This window comes from Lactuca serriola, chromosome 9 (assembly GCF_051521515.1).
Source record: "Lactuca serriola cultivar US96UC23 chromosome 9, Lser_US96UC23_V15, whole genome shotgun sequence".
In the NCBI taxonomy this organism is placed as follows: Eukaryota; Viridiplantae; Streptophyta; class Magnoliopsida; order Asterales; family Asteraceae; genus Lactuca; species Lactuca serriola.
The window spans coordinates 65,453,646-65,477,485 of record NC_136416.1 but is presented as its reverse complement, the minus strand read 5'-3'; the positions used below and the strand labels follow the sequence as shown (position 1 = coordinate 65,477,485).

At 33.5% G+C, this 23,840-nt stretch overlaps 3 protein-coding genes across 11 annotated transcripts; 1 reads left to right on the top strand and 2 right to left on the bottom strand.

The window, feature by feature from the left end:
* Window positions 1-666: 666 nt before the first annotated feature.
* On the top strand, window positions 667-5,134 carry LOC145072340 (uncharacterized). Of its 3 annotated transcripts, none has more exons than XM_079018745.1 (15): window positions 667-713; window positions 1,043-1,236; window positions 1,329-1,379; window positions 1,466-1,657; window positions 1,738-1,836; window positions 1,922-1,977; window positions 2,082-2,193; window positions 2,405-2,584; window positions 2,673-2,906; window positions 2,985-3,179; window positions 3,315-3,497; window positions 3,578-3,829; window positions 4,316-4,414; window positions 4,539-4,885; window positions 4,958-5,134. In XM_079018745.1, exons 2-15 carry the CDS (start codon window positions 1,105-1,107, stop codon window positions 4,980-4,982), a joined length of 2,157 nt encoding a protein of 718 aa, XP_078874871.1. In that variant the 5' UTR covers window positions 667-713; window positions 1,043-1,104; the 3' UTR covers window positions 4,983-5,134. The 3 variants fall into 3 exon arrangements, with proteins under 3 accessions (XP_078874871.1, XP_078874870.1, XP_078874873.1); XM_079018744.1 differs by lacking the exon at window positions 667-713 and adding an exon at window positions 817-896; XM_079018747.1 differs by lacking the exon at window positions 667-713 and adding an exon at window positions 871-889.
* A 3,354-nt stretch (window positions 5,135-8,488) lies between these two features.
* Window positions 8,489-10,078, bottom strand: LOC145074829 (uncharacterized). Of its 2 annotated transcripts, XM_079021152.1 has the most exons (4): window positions 9,971-10,078; window positions 9,766-9,884; window positions 9,237-9,313; window positions 8,489-9,160 (listed from the first exon to the last, which is right to left on the bottom strand). In XM_079021152.1, exons 2-4 carry the CDS (start codon window positions 9,832-9,834, stop codon window positions 8,689-8,691), a joined length of 618 nt encoding a protein of 205 aa, XP_078877278.1. In that variant the 5' UTR covers window positions 9,835-9,884; window positions 9,971-10,078; the 3' UTR covers window positions 8,489-8,688. The 2 variants fall into 2 exon arrangements, with proteins under 2 accessions (XP_078877278.1, XP_078877277.1); XM_079021151.1 differs by lacking the exon at window positions 9,971-10,078 and having other exon boundaries at window positions 9,766-9,930.
* A 10,464-nt stretch (window positions 10,079-20,542) lies between these two features.
* Window positions 20,543-23,442, bottom strand: LOC145072832 (polyadenylate-binding protein-interacting protein 12-like). 6 transcript variants are annotated; one of them, XM_079019312.1, is made up of 10 exons: window positions 23,335-23,442; window positions 23,099-23,173; window positions 22,450-23,001; window positions 22,249-22,353; window positions 22,010-22,127; window positions 21,806-21,918; window positions 21,627-21,734; window positions 21,465-21,533; window positions 20,921-20,982; window positions 20,543-20,808 (listed from the first exon to the last, which is right to left on the bottom strand). In XM_079019312.1, the coding sequence occupies exons 3-10, from the start codon at window positions 22,888-22,890 to the stop codon at window positions 20,751-20,753; spliced, it is 1,074 nt and encodes a 357-aa protein (XP_078875438.1). In that variant the 5' UTR covers window positions 22,891-23,001; window positions 23,099-23,173; window positions 23,335-23,442; the 3' UTR covers window positions 20,543-20,750. The 6 variants fall into 6 exon arrangements, with proteins under 6 accessions (XP_078875438.1, XP_078875433.1, XP_078875437.1 ...); XM_079019307.1 differs by having other exon boundaries at window positions 22,450-22,977; window positions 23,335-23,441; XM_079019311.1 differs by having other exon boundaries at window positions 23,254-23,391.
* Between the last annotated feature and the right edge of the window lie 398 nt (window positions 23,443-23,840).

Genomic DNA, 23,840 nt, shown 5'->3' with positions numbered 1-23,840 from the left:
TGTTTTAAGAATGTTGTTATTTTTTTAAGAATTATACTTGTTATTTTTTCAAAATGTTTGTTATTATTCAATGAATCACAATCATACAATGTAATTATTTGGTATATTATTATTTCAATAATCGATTTTGTATAGTCTTTCAGAATGTATTTACTAGTTTATGGTTGACATTCTGTTATTCTGACAGAATAAAATCGAAAAATATATTTACTAGTTTATGGTTAAAATTATATCATTCTGACAGAATAAAATCGGATTTTTAATTTTAAATTAATTTAAAATATTCAGATTTTTAAAAATGGAAGAAATTAATTATCCTTGAAAATCCAAAAATTTCCTTTTTTAATATAGTTTAATTGACTAAAACGTCCTTATGCTCAAATTTGTATGATTATATGGTACATGCTATCCTATTCTACTATCACAAACCTTCAGATCATGACTTTTGATTATATTCCATCCAATGGTCTAGATCTGTGCATTCTGTCACACAATATATATATATATATATATATATATATATATATATATATATAATTAGATTAAAAAAAAAAAAGCCTAATTACGGTTAAAAAAATCAGCAAGTAGATACACGCTCATCAAAAGGCGCGTTAGAGGCCAATTAAATCCTTGATATAGATATAAATGGCGGGAGCTTAATCCTTCGTCAAAAAATTGCCCAATCATCTCTCCATATGACTGTTTATCTATCTGTATGCTGTTTTATTTTTTTGTGATTTTTTATTTATTTATTTTGCTACAACATATGATATATAAAATAATATATAGTAGTATCAGGCAATCGATTTTCGTTCTGTCTAAACTAAAACCCTTAATTCAATCGCGAAATCGAGAATACTCTTTTCCCTATTTTCCCTAATCAACAGTGGTACTGGGTACTGCATTGATCGCTTAGATTTTGTCCAAGTCGCACGCGATTCGTACTCTTATTGACTCGCTTAACTAGGGTTTTCGTGTTCGTGATCTTTTGTCCTGTTAAATTGTTCCAGTTTCTCAGTTTTTCTTTTTGATTCCCTTTTAGGGTTTCCTACCCAGAACAAAAGAACCAATTGGGGTTGACGGTGCGTATAAGTTCGATTTTCGATGGAGGCGGCCGCTAGCGTCGCCGTAGCAGCCCGTGGTGTTTCCCTGACGATGCCATCTTCCCAGTCTCAGTCTTCTCGGAAAGAATGGCGTGTTGTTTCAGACCATCCAGTTCAAAACTCCGGCAACGACGTAAGTTCTTTTAACTGATGTTTTTCGTTTTTCGGATTTTTTTCCCTCACAATGTTAGGGTTTTAGTACATGTAATCTGTTTCTATTATCAGGATTTGGAGCGTTCGAAGCTAGGGCAAGGCGACGAGACACTGTTATACGATGTATGATACTTGTTCGTTTGAGTTGATGTTTTTACATTTTCTTTTATTCAAGTTGGGCTTAAAGGAGTGTGATTTGTGTGCATCAGGGAAGAGAATCTGTGAATGGGGGTCCCGATCATGAATTGCGTCTTGATGATATTGTGAAACAAAGAGAACAACTTCAACATTTAGAGGTAAATCTCAAAGCTCGACTAATAGCCAGATCAGAAGTAATGGGAATGCAGGAACGCTTTGATTCTCAGATCAAAGATCACATTTCTGCAACTGTTAAACTTCAGGTTAGTAAGAATGTCTGATCCTATAATTTATGTTTCGCTATACAATTAGTTTTCACTTACTGAAATGTGGGTGTATGAAGGAGCAACTACATGAAAGGGAAAAGGCTATAATGGAATTACAAAGGACTTTGGATGATAAAGATAAAGAACTTCATGCAATTAGATTGGATCATGAAGCAGTATGTGTAAACTGTAAACTTTCATTTCCTTCTTTTTATTTCATCTGTCATTGTTTAATATAACTGCTATTCTCCATTGGTACAGGCATGGGCTAAAGAGGACCTCTTACGAGAGCAAAACAAAGAACTGGCAACCTTCCGGTATTTCTTTAAAACATTTGTTAGTGAATACTGAATAGTGTCAGTTTAGTTCTCAGTTTTATGTTTGGTGAGTATAACATAAGTTGGTAAATATTATTTTGTAGGAGAGAGCGTGATAATTCTGAAGCTGAAAGGGCTCAACATCTTCAAAAAATCCATGACTTACAAGAACATCTCCAAGAAAAAGAGCGCCAGTTCTTGGAATTACAGGAACAGGTACTCTACTCTGTATGTTTATGATTTACAGGAACATGTCCACCCTTTTACTTTAGTCACACATATACTCTTGGCCTGTATTGTTAGCATCTGCTTCCTGCTTCTTGTATCTGCTTTCACTGTTTGTGTATCTGTATATTATTTTCCTGCTTACCCTTGCTTCTTTACTTACTTACACAGCTTTATTGCTTACCCTTGCCATTTCTTTCAGCATAGAGTTGCTCAAGAAACGATAATCTTTAAAGATGAGCAGATAAGAGAGGCACAAGCTTGGATTGCACGTGTTCAGGAGATGGATGCCTTGCAGTCAAATACAAATCACTCATTGCAAGCTGAACTTAGAGAACGCACAGAACAATACAACCAGCTTTGGGTTGGTTGCCAGAGACAGGTCGTTAATTTTAATTAGCTATAATTGCAAATTCCATACATATTTTCACATATTTTGGCATCGATAATAATATAGTATGATGTGTCAGTTTGCTGAGATGGAGAGGATTCATCTGCACACACTACAACAACTTGAAATTGAGTTGTCTGAGGCAAGAGAAAGAAATGGCACTATCTCTGATGGGACCCGCACTAGTCATGTGAAGGATGTATCTCATTTTGTGCATAACAATGGAAGCCAGCTGGAGGGTAGAGGAGGAAACAGCCCTGCTGGCGATTCTAGGGGTGTCCAAAATGGGGATGCAGAAATTGTCTCTTCACAGGTAGTTGATTTGGTATTTATATGTATACAGAAAGTCATTTACATAAGATAATAATAATAATAATGTATTGCATTTCAGAATGAAAATGTTCCTGCTGTTCAAGTTGCTCCTCAGTCGATGCATGGAATGCCAGCTTTCTTTTCACCTGGACAGCTGGCACCTCTGCATCCATATATTCTACACCATCAAGGGTTACCTCAAAATGTGAATTCACATCTTGTTCAGTCTCATGTTGGCCAGTTTCATTCTGTGCCCACTTGGCAGAATCAACAGGTGAATTAGAATATATGTATATATATATATATATATATATATATATATATATATATATATATATATATATATATATATTCCAATTCGTGATTTCACAAGATTTTGACTGTAGTTATTATTTACTTTTTTTTACAGGCCATCTCAGAAAGTTTACAAATCCCAATTCATGAACAGTATTCTTCCCAAAATGATCAAAATTCATTGAGACAGTATGAAGCGTCTGTAAATGAGCAATCACAGCAGAGCTTGCAGCAAATATCGTCTCAGTTTCATGAAACTTTAAGGTTGAATGACTCTGACAATGGCAATTTACACCAGGTCAGCTTTGTGTTCCAAATTTGTTTTTTGCTATTTTATTTTTATCCCACTAAGATTAAGTGTTGACTTTTGAGTTACAGGGAAAGAATGCAAGTTTTCTGTCTAGTCATGGAACTGAAGCTCAAAGTCCAGCTACAGAACAGCAACAGCTTGGTTCTGCTGGTAGCATTGCATCTGAAATGATTCAGCCATTAAAGGTCAGTGAAGCCACAAGTGCCCCCACTGCTGCTTCTGAAACAAAAATGGGTCTTTTTGATGAAGAAACTTTATTGGCTTGTGTTGTTCGTACAATTCCACCTGCTCCTGGAGGAAGAATACAGATTAGCTCAACGGTTGGTACCCCATAACCTCAGTTTTATATTTTTATTATAATATATGCCTTCATTATCATTTTATATCAATAAAGTTGCAGAGAATATCAATATAGTTTACTCTTGATAATTTACTTTATATTTTATCAATAATAGGCTAATAATTAGCAACATACTTGGTTTTTGTACCTATATATAGCAACACAACGACACTTTGCAACCAATATCGGCTCTGTACTTTATTTATTAAATATTGCTATCATATGTAAAGAGATGCAAGTGCACTGCTATTACATGTAAAAACTATAAGTTTTCTGCTTTTATGAGTAATATATGGCTATTATTGTTTAAAGAATTTTAAGCTTGTGGCTATTATGGTAAAGAAATGCTAGTGTATTGTTATTATGGGTAAAATTAAAAGCATAGTGCTTATATTGATGAAAAGATTTATAGTAGGTTGCTATTTTTTTTTGACAGTTGACAGTTTGACTATTACTGTTTTGACAGCTGTTGAACAGACTGACAAAAATGCTTGCACCTCTTCGTTGGTCTGATTATGAGAACAGGCATGGAAAGTTGGTTGCCTTTCTGGGAAGTCATCCCGAAGTGAGTTGGTGTTTCTGACTTCTGATTATATACTTTTTTTTTTTTTTTTTTTTTTTTTTTTTTTTTTGTGTGTGTGTGTGTGTAATAATTAAAGTTTGTTTTTTTCTTTGTGGGTGGGTTTCAGTTGTTTGTGATTGAAGGGGATTATATTCAGGTGAGGGAGGGTGCACAGGAAATCATTGCAGCTATGGTGGCTCATGCAAAAGTGCGTGCTGCTGCTGTTGCTGACTCAGCAACCTCTTCCAATCTGTCTCTGCTGTCTTCGGTTGCTGTCACTCCCATGGCAAGAACTCGATTGAAGAAGACCCCACTGCCAGCTGTCACCTCCAATTATGGAAATGCTAATGGTGTTGGTGTAAGACTTGTCACCAAACAGAATGATCAAATGAGACAAAACGGGAGGCCCACAGCCACAACCACAACCACTCCAAATTACAATGGGAAACAGCAGCAGCAGCAGCAGGGGGGCAGGTAGGTATAATAGGTTTACATTATTGTCTTTTCTTTGAGATAATCGTTTATTAACTCTTGTTTCTGTGACAGGAGTCGAGGAAGCTTCCAAATGTAATGAAGGAAGATGGTTATAGAATTCTGGTTAGAACTGGAATTGGAACTATAATTTAATTTTTCTTCCTTTGTGTATCTACTGTCTTTTTTAGCACACTATTTATGGTCTGTTGGTTATTTAAGAATGATTTCAATGGATTAAAATTCCACCCACACTCCCACTTGCACTCTTAACACTCTACTGAGAGTATCCACAATAGCAGCCAACTTTTTTCATTTATAACCATGGAAACCCCCATAATATATATATATATATATATATATATATATATATATATATATATATATATAGTAAGAGACCGTGTTTGGTTTGCCGATTGCCACAATTGAAATTCAAGATTCCATTTTGTGATATGTTTGATTGTCATTGGCATGGTGTATGACGGGAATTCATAATCATTGGTTATTTGTTTATAAAATTACCCAAATCATAATATTAAAATAAACAAGAATAAGAATTTCAGTTTTGTATTATTTCAATATACAAAAAAGATTTAAATATGTGTTGAAACTTTTCAGTTTCTGGTTTCTACAGTAAATTTCCTTTATTTCCATATCAACTTAACATGTGCAGACCGATTGATTTATTTTTCAATTTTCATCCCAATTCTTATAAACAAATAGAAAAACAATAAATACCCAAACTTGTAATAAAATTTGGGTAAAGGGGTTAAATATACGCAGTTTCATCCTTCAGTTGAGAATAGAGCTTTTAGTTGTGGATAGAGAGGCTACTTCAAAAGATAGCTCGGGCCAAATGGGGGAAAAATCATGCGTGCATGCCGCTGACTACTTTACTTTGTGTAAGATATTAGGTTGCACGGAGTCTCTCTAGATCGGGCTCGGGTCATCATGAGCAATGCTGTAAAGTTAGGTTGGGTAAGCCGTCCCATATGTCCCTCCCTGATCAACGGCTTCAAATTCATTTTGTTTTTTTTTGTATTTTTTTTTTATTACCTATATAAACAACTTTCTATCACTCTAAAAACCAAACTTTCTCTCAAATTTCATTCCAACTCTCTCAAATTCCATTTAAACCCTCTTCAATTTCATCCAAACTTTCAAATTCAGTGAATTCGTCTCTAGTTTGGATGATCATGTGCGTGCAACAAATATGTTATGGAAATAAATCATATTTTATCATCTTCACCCAATACTGAAAATAATAACATTCAACTTTTGTCGGCTCTTGCTCGGACTGTACACACGCTTCTTCAGGCTCTGCAAGTTCAAATGTGCGTTGCAATTCAAGAAATCTTGTGAGGAGAGATCGTCAAGCTACAAAACGGGTGTGATTTGAGATTACTTTGCTAAAAATGCAATCTTCGGTGATCAACATTTTCGAAGAAGATTTCGGATGAGCAAACATTTATTCATTTTTATTGTTGAAGATATGGAAAGAACATATCCATATTTTGAAACAATGTGGGTTGTAAGGTTAAGTTCTAGTTCATTGCAAAAATAAACATCTGCAATATGGCAACTAGCATGCAAGAATACAACAAATACATTGGATGAATACTTGAATATGTTAGAACTAACTTTAAAGTCTTTAACACTTCTATTATGATATTATCAACCTATATATATGGAGATGGATGTTTGCACAAACCAATGACATTCAAGTTTTGTATAGTACATATGAATCCGGACATGGATTTCCTAGAATGCTTAATAGCATGGATTGCTCACATTAGAATTGGAGGAATTGCCAAACGGTATTCGAGGTGATCACGAGTACCCAACAATGATGCTTTAATGGTGTCACTTGTTCGAACAATGACTTAAGCATTCTCTACCAATCACCCATAATTAACTATAAACATCTTAGAAAAACAACCAAATGTTCATTTAATTTGAATGAAAAATATACAAATGACTACTACCTTGAAAATAGGGTATACCCAAATTGGGCCACTTTTATGAAATAATTTCCACATCTAGCTACCAAAAAAACGGTTCAAGCCGGCACAAGAATCAGTAAGAAAGGGCATGGAACGGGATTTTGGCATCTTTAAAAGTTGTTGGGGGCATAATATGACTCCTTGCACGGGCAATGTCCTCTAACAGAACTAGAGATAATATACACTTATGAATGATGAGGCTATTGCTATATGTTCGATTCATGATATTGATGTCCATATTGAGGTAGAAATAAATGAAGATATGTCACCCACACACACATCATCTACATACAATAAGTGAGACGCATACAAAGAACCAACCATGTCACCACGAAAAAAATACAACTAAACTTACCATCACCAAAATAAAAAGATAAAGATAGGGAGATAGAGGATCTCTTTGACACAACCTTCCTTGTAGAGGAAACTCCACCGAAGGACTACCATTGACCAAGACCCTGGCCGGATAAAGACAACCACGAATTTAACCCATCTACATGGGGCCGAACCCCATGAATTGCAACACCAGTTCAAGGAATTCCCAAGAAACTGAATAACACGTCTTTTCAAACTTGATTTTGAAAACCATGAGCTGTTTTATTCACTTCTTATACAAAACTAGTGATACTATTTGGAGTGAATAGCTTCAAAACCCTTTTTTTGCTATTTCCTTCTAACTTTTTTTTTTTTGCTAGTTTCTTACAAAATTCAGTTGTTCTAAAAAAATCATGACTAATTTTATTTCCACCCGTATTCGACATTGTAAATAAAATAGTTATTTTTGTTGTCATCAATAAATCTTTCTCACTCAAATTTCTTTGTCAAGATGGTGGAAGCATTTAAAAGACGAGTAGTGCCCAAATTAGAATCGAATATCCATCTTTTTTGCAACTCTAATTCCATTTATGTCGATAACTAATTTAATAATTGTTCTTGATATTTTCAGTGTTACATTGTCTACATGCAATAATTTGTTTGCACTTTTTGAAGTCTCCATGATTGACTTCTATGTCATGCATAGAAACTAACATATTGCTAGGCATAAAAGTCTCCACCACAGTAAAAGACTTAAAAGTCCTTAAAGTCTCTACCGCAATAAAAGACCTTATGACTGAAGACATCATGGGATGATTTTAGGATGGAACAATTAAATTCATCGTTTTTGTTTTTTCCGTATTGTAGATTCTTGCAACTACTTTACCCTTGTGGATGTTCTACATGATCTAAACGATATTATTTTCAACCCCAAAATTTGGAAGAGAAAATATTTTTAATTTGAGCTTATGTCGAAAAAACAATAAAACTTGTAGCTATATTACACTCATTTTGGCTAATTTCACGGTAAAAATGACAATTTTGCATAACACAATTTCACAAAATGCAATACACAAGTCAAAAAACAATTTCTCAGTGAAGTCCCCAATTACACAATATTTGTCTTTTTCTCTTAATTTAAACTCTTCAACTTCCATTTAACTACTTTAAGATAATGTAAGTATCAACTCTTTCATGTCTAAACTCAAGCTAATCCTAATCCTTCAAACGAATTTCATTCCTTTCAAAAACATTCTACACAAACCAAATACCTTCAAGATATGAAAGATTGTTGAAGCATGAATGCATTATATCCTTGATAAAAAAAATACATTTCTTAGAACTTGGTGAAATCAGTTCTCTCAACACCTTATTAGGCAGCTACAATACAAAACCCACAAAGCAGACCACTTTTCCAGACAACAAACACGAAAAGATACTGGATTTGGTTTGTTTTTTTTCCTATCTATATATAATTTAAGGATACATTCATGAATCCCTATTACCTTCAGATCCATCTTGCTTGCTTCCTTGTCCATTTATCAAATCACCACCACCACCATGGTTCATAACTTGATGCATTCCAAACAAACCACCCTGCCCACCACCACCACCACCAGGCCTCAGACCCATCTGTGCCTGAAGCTGCTGCTGCTGCTGCTGCTGCTGTTGCTGAAACTGTAACAATTGTTGTTGCTGCTCTGGGGTCCGAAGTGAATTCAACTGAAATGGCAGTTTCTGACCACCACCACCACCACCAATAGGAAGCTGAGGAGGAGCTACAGGTTGAGGTTGCTGCATGAAATTATTAGGCTGCTGAGGCATGAAACCTGGTGGCAAGCTTGGATTCCCCTGAGAATGATTTGGTATTTGTGGTGTTGGTGTTGGTGTTGGTGGAGGTGGGTGAGTATCAGCAATGGCAGCTAAGTACATTAAGTTCTTTTGGAGTACTGCTTGATACCTAAATTAGTTAAATTTCTCAAAAAGGATACATTTTTACATGATCAATATATGAACAAATGATGTAATCAACTTACTGAGCACACTCCTGGAACTTTCCAAGGTTTTGATTTTCCATTATAGCCATGATCAGGTTCTTGTTGTCTTCAAGGCACTGCAATCGGATCGATCAAAACAATCAATTGATTTATTTCCTACTACTTATTCCATTCTTTCCCCAATTCCTTCCTATCGAACACTATGTAGCGATTAACATGGTATGTCACGATTGCAAGTATTAGGGCAAAGAATTTGTAGTTGTTATGAAAGACGTTCTTTTGTTAACAATCGTCGAACAGAACACATCAAAACTACTTAATGAAAGCGTTAATGGCGATGATCTGTTAAATACAAGAAGACACCCATAACATAACATATACACTCTAAATCGACACATTGGTGTAAATTTGCGGCTAATATGATCAAATGAAGAGCAAAAAGAGTTATGTAAGATCTGAAAGTTTAGGAACAAACTGGGAAAAGTATTCATCGATTAATGGGGCAAACTAAAGGTCAAAACTATTTGAAAGATTATAATAGAGAAAATCAATCGGAACACTAAGAAACCTTTTGAATCTGCTCGGTGGTGATGGCATTGGGGGAGAGCTTCGACGCCGGAGGCGGCGGCTGCTGCATTTTGTAGCGGGAGATTTATTTTAATCTGTAGAAGAGCTGAACCCTAAACCCTGCGAGAAACCAAAAGGCAAAAACAATGAAATTGAAAGGCAAAAAAAGGGAGACGAATGAATTTGAGGGGCAGAAGGAGACAAACCGAGAATTTGTTTGTCTGCATATGCCGCCGACTACGACTCAAAACTCAAAACTCAAAACTCAAAACCGTTGCGTGTCGTAAACGGTGTTTTGCAGAACCGAGAAAACGGAGTGTGATGGTCCAAATGAGTTCGAATTTATAAGGTACAATGATTTGAGTTGGTAATGTATTTTAGTTGTTGATCATATTTGGTTTCTAAATTTTTTTTTTAGTGATGGATTAACCTTTGAACTTGTTGAAATATGTAAATGTTACCCTTATGACCGGCTAAAATGTGAATAAGGGTAAAATGTGAAAATTTTCAAATAATTCAAGGGTAAATGAAGCACGAAAAAGTTCAATGACTAAATGTAAACAAAATTGAAAGTTTGTTACCCTTTCAAGTCATTATCCCATAAATGGTTCTAAATGTTATTAAGGAAGAGTACAAACGGGATATTGAGGTCACAGAAGTGAGGATGTTGTAGTAATCGTGTGATATACCTTTATTGTATAAAGTACCAGAAACAACACTTAAAAATGAAGTAAGATCGACTTCAATCACAAAGAAACCGAAGGAAAAAAAAAATATGGTGGTTTCAAACATATATTTACAACACAGGCGACAGTCTTCACTCCAGAAGGTGGAGACGGTCATTGTAGATCATGCGAGGAAGAGAGAACATATACTTAGGACATATTCGATTCACTCCAGAAGATGTAGACGTCATTGTGAAGATAATATGATATTAGATTTAAATGAAGTTTTTCTCTTTACAAGGACAGGAGGTTTGATTAGTGAAAAAACTCATTTAAATTTAACATCGTATTATCTTCACAACGATCGTCTCCATCTTCATGAGTGAAAACTGTCGCCTATTTCCTAAGTATATGTTCTATCTTCCTCGCACGATCTACAACAACCGTCTCCACCTTCTAGAGTGAAAATCGTCGCTTATGACTTAAATATATCTCTGAAACCGCAATAATTTTTTTTCCTTCAGTTTCTTTGTGATTGAAGTCGCTCCTACTTTATTTCTAAGTGTTGTTTTTGGTACATTATACAATAAAGGTATATCATACGATTACTCCAACATCCTCACTTTTGTGACCTCCATGTCCCGCTTGTGCTCATCCTTAATACCATTTAAAACCATTTATGAGATAATGACTTGAAAGGGTAACAAACTTTCAATTTTGTTTATATTTAGTCATTGAACTTTTTTCGTGCTTGATTTACCCTTGTATTATTTGAAATTGTTCACATTTTACCCTTATGAATGGCTAAAAGCGGTCATAAGGTAACATTTACACGTTTCAACAAGTTCAAGGATAAATACATCACGGAAAAAAGTTTAGTGATCAAATGTGATCAAAAGTTAAACTACGTTACCCTCTCATGTCATTATCCTATTTATATATCATCCGTAAACTTGTTGATGTTGTGCGTAAATTAAATCCTTGGGTTTGTACACATTTAGTCTCTGATTTTTTTTTTGTCCATATTTTCTCCTTCAACTTGTTGTTGTGTGTAAATTAAATCCTTATTACCGGTTGATGCATATTTGCCGACATGATTGCATATGTAGACAATCATTAAAAGAAAACACTCCTACGTAGATCATCTCTGAGTTCCATCGATTATAATACGATATCTAGCCCTAAGTTCAATCAAAAAAACTTTCGAACCCATACCCAAAATCGAAGAAGAAGATGTCGACTCCTAGTTCATCTGGTTCCATCGCAAAGAAAGAGGCTCTTTGTGATTGTTGTGTCCCAGTTCGAATATGCACATCCAAGACCAAAGACAACCCTAACAAAAAGTTCAAAGTTTGCCCCAATCCTCTAGTATGTTGATATCGATTTCCATATGTACATTTAATTTTCCTTCTAATTAATAAATAAAGATATTGAGCTTCTTACCATCTTTATATTTGATTTCGAAGAAACCAGGTAGGAAGTGTAAGTACTGGGAATGGATTGATGAACCTATAACTGGAAATCCGAATTTAGAACAAGAACTTGAAGCAGTTAAAGAGCATATTGCATATTTGAAGAAAGAAGTTCAAGAGTTGAAGAAAAAAGCACATAACTATAGAGTTGAAATCAGTTGTAATATTATCTGAAAACAGTTGAATGGAGTTTGGTATGATATATGAATTTTGGTAGTTTGAATGTATTGAACAGTTTATATTGAATGTTGGGTTGGTATTGAATGAAATGTTACATGGTACACATTTGAATGTAATTTACATTGAATTTGGCTGCAATTTCAACAACCAAAAGACAAGGACATTGATAGAAACAAATATGATTCCCAATAAACAATTGAAATATGATTCCCATTATAACAAGATTCTTCATAAACTAATGCATTAGTACCAATAAAGATTGAAAAAGACAAAACACAATTGACATAGGATACCTATCCGATTCCATTACTAAAAGGCAATCAAAAGTTACTAGATTACAAGCAATGGTAGTATTCTCAATTACATCAAAAGTTGGCCCAATTATCAAAAGAAAGTCATCATACAAAGCGTACTATTACATACTTCCAAAGCAAAATAAAACAAGTAACCTTAACCATTCTAAAGTAATTGGGTTGTCCAGTCATTCCTTTGCCATCCTTTCGAAAAATTTGCTTCCTGATTTGTATCTTGTTGATTCTCTCTAAAGGCTTCCCCGCTCTAACACCAAGGCTCTTAGGCACTCTAACACCAAGATTCACATGCACTTGGTTAACAGGTACTGGATACACAAGATCTTGGTTGACTGGTACTTCATTCACAGGATCTTGATTCATATGGACATTCTCTTGAATCACATGCTCTTGATTGACATGCTCTTGAGTAATACGATCTTGATTCACATGAGTTGGAGCACTTGGAGTTAGAGTGCTTGGACCTGCTTGTGAAGGACATGTGTTTGCATTACTCTTCTTTCTTGCTTTACTTGGACCTGCTTCAGAAGGACCCCTCATTGGACATGTAGCTTTTCTGTGTTTAGTTTCATTATAAATTGTACATCTGTATTGAACACCTGCCTTGCTTATAGCATGTCTTGTATTCCCACTAAGTTCATTTTTTGTTTGGTCTCTTTTTCTTTTCACACATGGCCTACCAGGTAACCTCCTCCTAATAGGAGGTAGTATCTGGTGAACATTAGGCATGTGGGGCCACAAGGTACTATCATTTAGGGGATAAGAAATGCAGACTTAGTAAACCACTCTGCAACATATTCCTCTGGATCAAGATTCAAAGAAGATATGACACATACGACATGTACACAAGGAATCCATGTCAATTGCCAACCTCTACATCCATATTCTTTCTTCTCTAGGTCAACACCATACCTTTCATTACCTTGCACAACTTCAAACTGTTTGTGTCCACTAACATATGGAGCCCAAAATTTGTCATTACAAAAAGTCAGTTAGCACTTGCATGTACAAAAAGTAAGTAAAATTGTTTGTATCCACTAACCTTCTCAAATTCTTTAGTTCACCAAGCTTCTTTCTGATAGTTGGACAATTGCCAAATTCCAGTCCAATCCTTTCCTTTTCTGCATGTACAATCTCTCCATCAAAAACTACCTTATGTCCTCTAACATAGTGATCAATGGCTTCTTTCTATCTTCTTCAATAGTAGCATTAAAGCTCTCAGAAACACCATTTTCCATTGCATCACATCCTATTCCCACCTTAAAAAAAACCCTTGACCAATAGTTTGGGTCCATTTTAATGAGATAATCACATGCCCCATACATCAAAGCTCTTGATCTCTTCAATTGCAAGTTCAAATTTATGAATTGTAGTTGTCTTTACAGTCCTCCAAAAGGTTTTATGTAGCACTCAACCTTAAAATTTTTATGGAAGTATGCAAGGATGTGCCTAGTACACAACCTATAGTCCATTTCTGTACATCTTTCTTTCACAACCTCCATTATACCCTGCATTTATTTGGAATGTTAGTATGTGTAAAAGGTAATTTGTGTATATGTGCTTTGTGTCCATCTGACATCAATATGATTCCATTACCATTTCCCCCTTCATCTATGTCTTCCATTAGATTGTCCAAGAACCACTTCCATGTCCATTTATGTACATCTTTCTTTCACAACCTCCATTATACCCTGCATTTATTTGGAATGTTAGTATGTGTAAAAGGTAATTTGTGTATAGGTGCTTTGTGTCCATTTGACATCAATATGATTCCATTACCATTTCCCCCTTCATCTATGTCTTCCAATAGATTGTCCAAGAAACACTTCCATGTACTATTGTTCTCAACATTCACTACTACCCAGGCTATTGGGTATATGTTATTGTTTCCATCCCTGCCTACGGCTGAGAGGAACTCCTATTTACATATGCCCTTCAGAAAGCATCCATCTATCCCAATAACCTTCCTACACCCATTTAACCATCCATTAACAAATCCTTTAAAACTCACATAAAACCTTTCAAACACCACAATATAATTACTTTGGGGTTGCACATATACTTCAACATGAGATCCTGGGTTGGCCCTTTTAATTTCAGCTCCATATTCCCACAACTTGGAATAATGAACCTTCAAATCACCCCCAGTTTCACACAATGCAAGTCTTTTTACATTCCTACATTGTCCAACACTAACATTTATGTTGAATAACTTGGATAGCATGGATTTCATCTTCCTCAAACTCATTTTAGGGGACTCCAATATATCAGGGACAAACTGTTTCCCTATCCATTTGTAGGTAACAATTGACCTAATTTTGAATGCCCTTGAGCAACTATGGTATTCTCTAAGGGGATTTATTTGAAATGTTTGCTCATCTTTCATCCAGGAAGCTTACTGTCTAAAAAGGAATTATTGTGTTTTTCCTTTACAACACTTTACAAGCAACCTATCATTGTCATTCTTCTCGTAATACAAGTCGTATTCACGTGTTACTGCATAGTTACTGAGAGATAACTTAAGTTCCGTAGGAGAAGATAATCTCATATCTAGTTCAGGCTTCATCTTCCTCCATTCTTGAGTAGCATCATGCCTAGGGTAGACAGTTGGAAGTTCATTGCCTTCTTCATCTTCATCAGCAAAAACTACTAGACATAACTTGTTCAAAAACTTATCATTGTAGGTTCCTTTGAAGATTCTTTTACTTGATATAACAGAGTCTTCCTCTTCATGTTCACAGTTCTCATCATCTTCCAAAACAAAGTTGACATCTTCTTCTGAATACACAAGTTCTTCATCGTCTGGTTCTTCTTTCTGAATCCACTCAAATATAGGTTTATTATCGTGGTCAATATACACATCCACATGTATGTGAGCATTTTCAACCTCAAGAAACTCAGAGTAGTCACATTTATTTTGTAGTGTTTGAAGCCCCTCACTCAATCTCGCTTCAGGTATACATAAATACGCATGCTTGCACTAAAAATCAATAAGGTTCTCAACATATTTGATGCAATCGGAGAAAACAAACTTGTCTGCATCTTCATTCAGTCGTAGTACTTCTGGAGCAGAATACACTAATGGATTAGCCACAAAAGTACCATTATGGTGTACATCGACTTTTGGAAAAGCTTGATTTTCCTCCATTGAATCAGAGTGGTGATTTGAGAGAAAGGAAGGGTGAGTAATGAGGTGCTGATCAAGAACGGATGGTGAGAATGGAACCCTAACTGTTGTTTTTTGTAAATGAGGTTTCTTCATAAATGAGGGTGGAAGAGGGTAATTCCATGTAATTGCCACGTAACTAATTTCATTTTTCTTAAAATCCCATAAAGCACAAAATAATCGGCTTAACCGGCATCAACCGGTAATAAGGATTTAATTTACACACAACAACAAGTTCAAGGGAAAAATATGGATAAAAAAAGTCAGAGACTAAATGTGTACAAACTCAATAATATGTTACCATTTTAAGTCATTATCCCTTTCATCTATTGGGTTTTAAAAAAATAATAACTCAAAATAAAATGTTTGATAATATAAAAAATCTTTTAAAATAATTTTTTATTAGCAAAATAGATTTTAATATGTTATGATTTCAGACTTTTCAAAATTCTTTATAACTTTTTGTGTTGTAAAAGACAAATTTCCCTTAAAACATAGTATAAACTAAAATAAACACTTAAAAAACAACTTATTAATTTATTGACTTTTTCTATCACAAAAATTAATCAAACACCTTTTAAAAAACTTTTTTTTATCGTCATAAGTCAATAAGTTCTTTTGCATAAAAGTCATTTTAAAGTTCGAAATGAAATATTAAACACCCTCTAGGAAAATGAAATTTAATGTTTTATTTTTTTAAAAAAAATTAATGTTTTCATTCCTTTTGTCTAAAATATTTTTGAAGTTCAAAATGAAATCCAAAACATCTTTTTGAAAAATAAAATTGAAATGTTTTTATTCTTTTAATCAAATTCATGTTTTCGGTTCATGTTTTATGTATATTTGTCTATCATCATCTTTTTTTTAATACTTTTTTTTAGAATTTAAATTTTATTATAAATTTAGTCCAAAAACTAAATTTTGTTACGAATTCATTCCAAATATAATTTAATTTATTTTTTAAAATGTTTGTATTAAATTGTAAATAAGCTTATTTTTTTTAAAGTAAGCAACTTGTATATTATAATAACAGATACCCGTCTTATCAATTTTATAGCTTTGGCCTACATTTTAAATTTTGTTACAAATTTGATCAAAACATTATATTTTATGAAGAATTGATCTGAACACTAAATTTTGTTACACCTATCTTTCCAATTTTATAGTTTTTGCATAGATTTTATTTTATTTTTTTATTATTTTTTTATGAATTTGGTCGAAACATTAAATTTTATTAAGAATTTATCCAAATTTAGTTTAAATTTCAAATTTATTTTTATACATAAATTTTAAGACTTTTTAAAGATTTTCTTACTTTTTTTTTTAAAATTTTGTATAGATTTTGTAAAATTCTTTAACAACATTTTTACAACTTTTTATAGAGAAATTTACAACTTGTTATACTTATTTACTAAAAACAAAGCTTGATGTGTATTTTTTAGTACAACATTTTAAAATTGGATTACAACTTCTTAACTTTTTTACAATGTTACACTCTCATACTTCGGTCTTACAATTTTTACATATTCATACGTTTTAACTCAAAGGTTTAAAAACAATTATATGAAAATTGTATGAAAGTTATAAATAAAAACTTTTACTTAAAACATATAAATTAGTTTTAATTTTTTGAAAACATTTACAAACTATTTTTGTTTAAAAACATTTGTATTAAAATTGTATTAGAGTGTAAAAAAATTAAAAAGTTATAATCCAAATTTATAACATTGTATTAAAAAAAATATAAAACAAGTTTATAATTTTTTTATAAATAAATATAGACAAAACTTCAAAAATGGTCCCTATGGTTTTCAAAAATATCAAGTTTAGTCCCTAAGTTCAAAAAAACTCACAGATGGTCCCTGTGGTTTCAAAACTTTTAACAAATGGTCATTTTCGTTAAGTCCGTTAGCTTTTGGCCGTTAAGTGAAGGGTATTTCCGTCATTTCATAAAAGAGGGACCATTTATGAAGTTTTTTGTTATTTAAAAAAATATAATTATTTAATAAAGGGTCCCACCCCCTCTCTCTCTCTCTAACATCCCATTTTTCCATCTTTCTATCGGACCTTAGGAACTTTCACCACCCCTGTCGTTAATGTTCCAGATATATTTCTTCCTTTATCTTCTCCAATCTAAAGAATGAAAACCCAAAAAATCTCAACCACCACTCTTTAAGTCGCCAGCAGGAATACTTCATCATTGACGATGATATTACTTGTTATAGTTGTTCAGGTGCGAAGCCATCCACTTAAAAACACGAAATCGACCTTCAGATCCATACAAAATTGACCTTAAACGAGCAAATGGATTCAACTATAAACCAACTCAGAAAATGGAGGTGAAAAGAGGGTGTTGTGGGTTCTACATATGAGTGTGGGTCATCTAATTTCCCATCATACCCATCGGAAATCACAAGTCCTAGATCAGAGTCACTACCACCAAAAATTGTTTTCTGAAATCGAGTTGTTCCAGAGATCGGTGATTGTTTCATAAAGCCAACATTTGATTTTTATTTCTGCTTCGTAGATAGGTGGTCGGTTCCTCTAGCTTAATTTTAAATTTTGGCTTTGGTTTTTATTTTGGAATCAGAATATTAAAATCGTTGGTTGCTTTAGAATTACATTTGGTTCATCATGTGTAAACTGTAGAAGAAAGAATTATGTTAGAAGTTATTTGGGTGGTTATGGTGGATGTCAGAGACGAAGGTAGCTATCGAGGACGATGGTGGCCATTTTGGCTGCCGAAGACGATGATGATGAAGATAAGGAGGGGGATGGGAAAACGAATATCAGATTTATGATAGTAAGACTCGTGATTCATCCTTTGTTTAAGAATCCATGTTATAGTTCTTTAACTGAGATGGAATGAGGATAAGAAAGAGATCGATGGAAAAAATATGTATATTGTGAGGGTTCTTCTTTCTATATTTTAATGGTAGCGTGGGTTTTTTTACATTTCAATGTCAAGAAGAGAACATAATAATGAAGAGGTGACAATAGAGAGAGAGAGAGAGAGAGAGAGAGAGAGAGAGACCCTTTATTAAATAATTATATTTTTTTAAATGACAAAAAACTTCATAAATGGCCCCTCTTTTATGAAAGAGAAAATGACAAAAATAGCCAAAAAAAATCGAAATTACAAAAATGGCCACCCATTTCGCAGATGAGAAGGTCCCATCTGCGAAATGGGCTTCTCATCTGCGAAAGTACAAGTACCTAAAGCACAGTTGTGCTTTAGGTACTTGTACTTCCGTAGATGAGAATTTTTTTTTTTAATATTTTTTCTGTATAAATAGGGTTAATTTCGCAGATGGAATAGGTCCATCTGCGAAATCCTCTCAGTCTATCTGCGAAATGGTGTATTTTTTTGTATTTTTTTTTATTTTAAGTTTGACTATGAAATGAATTGGTTTGACTACGAAATCACGTTGTTATATAAAAACTTTTGTAGAAAAAATATCATTTTGGTTGTCAAACCAATTCATTTCATAGTCAAACTTAAAAAAAAAAAAAAAAATACAAAAAATACACCATTTCGTAGATAGACTGAGAGGATTTCGCAGATGGACCTATTCCATCTGCGAAATTAACCCTATTTATACAGAAAAAATATTAAAAAAAAAAAAATTCTCATCTGCGAAAGTACAAGTACCTAAAGCACAACTGTGCTTTAGGTACTTGTACTTTCGCAGATGAGAAGCCCATTTCGCAGATGGGACCTTCTCATCTGCGAAATTGGTGGCCATTTTTGTAATTTCGATTTTTTTTGGCTATTTTTGTAATGTAATTAGTGTAAATGACTATTTTTGTCATTTTCTCTTTATGAAATGATGGAAATACACTTCACTTAACGGCCAAAAGCTAACAGAGTTACCGAAAAGGACCATTTGTTAAAAGTTTTGAAACCACAGAGACCATCTATAAGGTTTTTTGAACTTAGGGACTAAACTTGATATTTTTGAAAACCACAGGGACCATTTTTTGAAGTTTTGTCATAAATATAACAAATAGTAAACCACTAAACCAAATTATAAAAAGTTAAAAAATTTTGTCTTTTAAAACTGTAATAAAAATTAAGAAAAAAATCTTAAAGACCTTGTAAAAAACTTCTAAAAAAATAGTAGAATTTTTTTTTCGTATTCAACTAGATTAAAAAGAAAGGTTAATGATTTATAAAGGTAACCAACTTGTATAATTATATATATTTTTTATTTAGTCATGAAACTTTTTATATGCAATCTACCTTTCAATTTATTCAAATTGTCAAAATAAAATACCTATATGACCAGCAAAACCGACTATACTTGGCCATATTAAGATTTTTTGAACAGGTTGAATGGTAGATCGCATATAAAATTTTTGCTGATTAAATATATGAATTATAAAATTGATTACCCTTACAAGTCATTATCATTTTACATGTTTAAACTTTTGTGTCGCTAGTGTTTGTAGCTTTCAAATGAATTGGATTCATTAACTGAGTTTATAAAGATAAATTAAAGTGCATAATTTGGTATAAACAATTGTTACGAGACGAGTAATTGAATAACAAAGAACTTTTCGTATTTTAAATGGTAGTTTCCAGAACCTAGAAAAGGGATAATAAACTGTTTGAAAGAACAAATGACTTATTAGTTTTTTTTTTTCAAAAGTCACAACACAACTACTTAAGAGTGTTTGACAATTACCAAATAGCTTTTTAAAACTTTTTTTTCCCAAAGTTTCTTTGAAATGTCATAGTATCTGATTTTTGAGATAAGATTACTATAACACCCTTCATATTAACTGTTCAGCCTCACATTTTCTTAAGATTGGTTGATCTTTAAGCTTTTAGTCTAAAAATGTTTTTTTTTAATTCAGTGTTCAGCAACGTTTTTAGTCGTCCTTTCCTTTCATGAGTTAAGTGTTTCAACAATGATCTTTTACCATATGGAATCCTGAATAAACAATGCACTAAAAATATCATTAAATCTTGGGAAAAGAGTAACTTAAAATAACAACATGCGATTAACTAAAAGGTTAACAGAGTCTCATGAAGCATAAAAATATACTTGGACTCGATGCATCAGACAGGAACTAGAAACATAAAATGGCATGACAAGGCGTTTCAACAGTTTCTCTGTATCTATGCATTTGTATAAGTAGAGAAGTAGAGAATAAAGATAATAAATAGATCCTTCTAAAAACCTAAATCAGTGCATAGTTGATCGTGGTGCACGTGGGCGAACTGGTGTCTTTGAAGGGCTCACCCTGCATTTTATAAATTTAAAAAAAAAAAAAAATCAACCCAAATTAGAAACAATTATTTAATTTTAGTTTCTCAAATGAAAGAAAATGGAAAGTTACTAAACAACCACACCACCTTATTGGCAAGGATCCCAACACCGCACCACTGCAGTTCAGAGCTGCAATTGCACTTTCAGCCTGTAAAAAATAGCAACATACTTTTATTTCTTCACGTAGTTAGAGAATTGTATTTTTGAAAATCTACCCAATTATAGCACTGTCAGTGTCAGTGTCAGCGTCGTCCAAATATGAAAGTATTTATATAAACATAAAAAAGTACAAGTAGGACAGACAACATGTACTTTGTTGACAGGACTGATGTCAATAGGACAAAAATTACAACTTTTTGTTTCGATCAAAAAGGTGAGACCAGGACTCGCGCTCGATTTCTTGTATGTGGAAAAGACGTGAATACCCTCCTCATCCAGCTAAAAAGTTTGTCCTGTCCAGTCCAGTCCCCTCGTGTCCGATATAACAAACACAAATATACATACACATAATACCATGAATATATGCATGATTAGACCTAAATACAAATTTATATAAACATGTATACACTTTTACAAATCCCATGAATATATATATATATCACATTTTAGCAAAAGCTCAAGAAAACTTACCATCACAAACTCAACGAATGCAATACGAGTGGAATGATTATAGTCCCCAAGCAACCTCAAGCGATAAACCTAAAAACAATAAATTTCACAATTCTTACAAATTCAAGAAACATCAGTTTTATATATTTATTTGTTTAAAATAATAAAAAAAAAGCCACAAACCTCGCCACATAGTGTTTCAAAAAAGAGTTTGACATCTGCTTGAGTAACCTTCTTATCAATGTTAGTACAGTAAATGGTTCTTGCACACATTTCCCTCTCATCTTCAGACTACAACAACACACAAACTAAGTACAAGCACTGAAGCACATGGTACACATTTTACAGCTTCAAAAAGTCACCTGGGGTAAAAAAGTTGGATTTACTGGTGCAATAGCAGTTTTTGAAGGCAAAACCCTAACAGGATAGTACCCAAGCATAGTTCCACCAAGAGACAATGCATTCCTTGCACCTTCTGCAATTAAAGAATATTAAATATTACACAACACAACACATCAAAAATCAAAAGTTTTTAGTCGAATAGTAAAGGTTAAGAATTTGCATACCTTCATCAGTAAATTCTATGAAGGCAAAATGAAGAACAGAATTTGGGTCACCACATACACGACAATCCACAACCTGTCCACAGTTAACAAAGAGAGCTGCAAGCTGTTCTTCAGTCACCTGAATTCGTAAAATAGTTTAAAGAAGCGTATTAGTGGTTAAGTAATCGGTGAAAACAGCAAAATCCCAGAAAAATAAATGAGATTCTACAGTGATTGTACAATTGTACATGATTCTTTACCTGTTGATCGATGTCAGAAACATAAACTGTTCTCTTGATCACATCATCTCTTTGTGCCATACTAGTACGGCTGTTGATTCTTCTCTTCCCACTGAAATTACCCTTCTGATTACATCAATCAGAAACCCCCAAAAATCAGCAAAAGAAAATAGGAAATTAAGGAATTAAGATAACAAAAAGGGGAAATCGAAATCGTTGTACCCTTCTAGTGGTGGTGGGAGTGCCATTAGCGAAAGCAGCGGTGTTAGTGTGGACTAAGAAATTGTTAACAGCGGCATAACCAAATTGGGCAGGAGATGATGGCAGGAGTTGAAGTCTTTGATGGGGGACAAATTCTTCAGCCATAGGGTTAAGTTTCGACAGCATTTCTTCCAAATCGCTCATTTCTTTCTTAAACCCATCTCCACCATCATCATCGCCGACATAACCATTGCCGTTGGTGTTCGACGGCGGCTGTAGTGGCGTCACCTTCTGTAGCTGCTGCTGTTGCTGGTGGTGATGGTGGTGGTAATCGTTTGATCGGTAAGACATGGTGGAAACAGGGTTACGGTTGTTGTTGTTGGTGGTATAGGATGATTTTGTTGACTGATCGACATCTGAGGCTACAACGTTGATGCTATGAGCATTTTCAACAACAGCCATTTGATGTCTGATGGAATCAACGATTAAATCCTTTTTGAAAGTGGGGTTTCTGTTTGATCTGGGTTGTGACCGATTCCGATATCCCTTCTGGTAAAAACAACAACAGTGTCGCTGTTCAATTCTAAATACTACCAATCAAAATCTGGAAATTTAATAACAAAAAGAAGAAAAAAGGACTGAAATTTCCATTTTGGAGAAAGAAACGTACCTGGAATTGAGCTTAAAGATTGCACATTAACCAAGAATCAAACCAAACCCATCTCTCTATTTCTCTCTCTGAAATCTTCAGACCATAAAATAAAGGATCAAAATCAAAAACCCACAGATAACAGAGGCGAAAGTGGTGAAATTTTAAGAAATTACCCAACTAATTATATAATCTTTTGCAGTAGTAAAATAAAGATGGATGAATATTTATAGAAGTATTGGGAGAGAGAGTGTTACAGAAAGAGAGAGAGATTGATTTGTCCGTCAATGTTGAGAAATGAAGCCATCAGAACAAGCATTCAATGTAGCACAACAACAACCTTTTTCCTTTTCCTTTTTCTTAATTTTATTTTCTTTTTCGGGTATTTAATATTTCTATTTCTTGGTGCATAATATGACAAAATTTGTGGGGCGTCTACCCTTTTGGTCCCATCTTAATCATGGAAAACTTATTTAAAACATCCTTAACAATTTTTCTTAGTGTAAAAGTAAAACTTTATAGTTAAATATGAATACATAAATGTTATTTAAAAACTATTAAGTTAATTTATTAATAATAAAATAATAATTTTATATTAAAATAAACAAATAATGTTAAATTATGATAATCTTGAACCGGATCATAATAGTAAAAGATTAGAGAGTTATTATTAGTTATACTTTAAACGAATTCAAAAAATAAAACTGAAATTAATATATATGTAACATCTCAAAATTTTCAACAAACTGTAACTTTTTAAAAC

Excerpts from the sequence above, each read along its gene's own strand:
- LOC145072340 (XM_079018745.1), top strand. The coding sequence starts at position 1,105 with ATGGAGGCGGCCGCTAGCGTCGCCGTAGCAGCCCGTGGTGTTTCCCTG. Across the intron at positions 2,585-2,672 it reads GGGTTGGTTGCCAGAGACAG|TTTGCTGAGATGGAGAGGAT; the intron begins GTCGTTAATTTT and ends ATGATGTGTCAG. Across the intron at positions 4,415-4,538 it reads TTCTGGGAAGTCATCCCGAA|TTGTTTGTGATTGAAGGGGA; the intron begins GTGAGTTGGTGT and ends GGTGGGTTTCAG.
- LOC145074829 (XM_079021152.1), bottom strand. The coding sequence starts at position 9,834 with ATGCAGCAGCCGCCGCCTCCGGCGTCGAAGCTCTCCCCCAATGCCATC. Across the intron at positions 9,314-9,765 it reads CCACCGAGCAGATTCAAAAG|TGCCTTGAAGACAACAAGAA; the intron begins GTTTCTTAGTGT and ends ATCCGATTGCAG. Across the intron at positions 9,161-9,236 it reads AAGTTCCAGGAGTGTGCTCA|GTATCAAGCAGTACTCCAAA; the intron begins GTAAGTTGATTA and ends TAACTAATTTAG.
- LOC145072832 (XM_079019312.1), bottom strand. The coding sequence starts at position 22,890 with ATGGCTGTTGTTGAAAATGCTCATAGCATCAACGTTGTAGCCTCAGAT. Across the intron at positions 22,354-22,449 it reads CTCCCACCACCACTAGAAGG|AAGGGTAATTTCAGTGGGAA; the intron begins GTACAACGATTT and ends TGATGTAATCAG. Across the intron at positions 21,919-22,009 it reads CATAGAATTTACTGATGAAG|AAGGTGCAAGGAATGCATTG; the intron begins GTATGCAAATTC and ends CTTTAATTGCAG.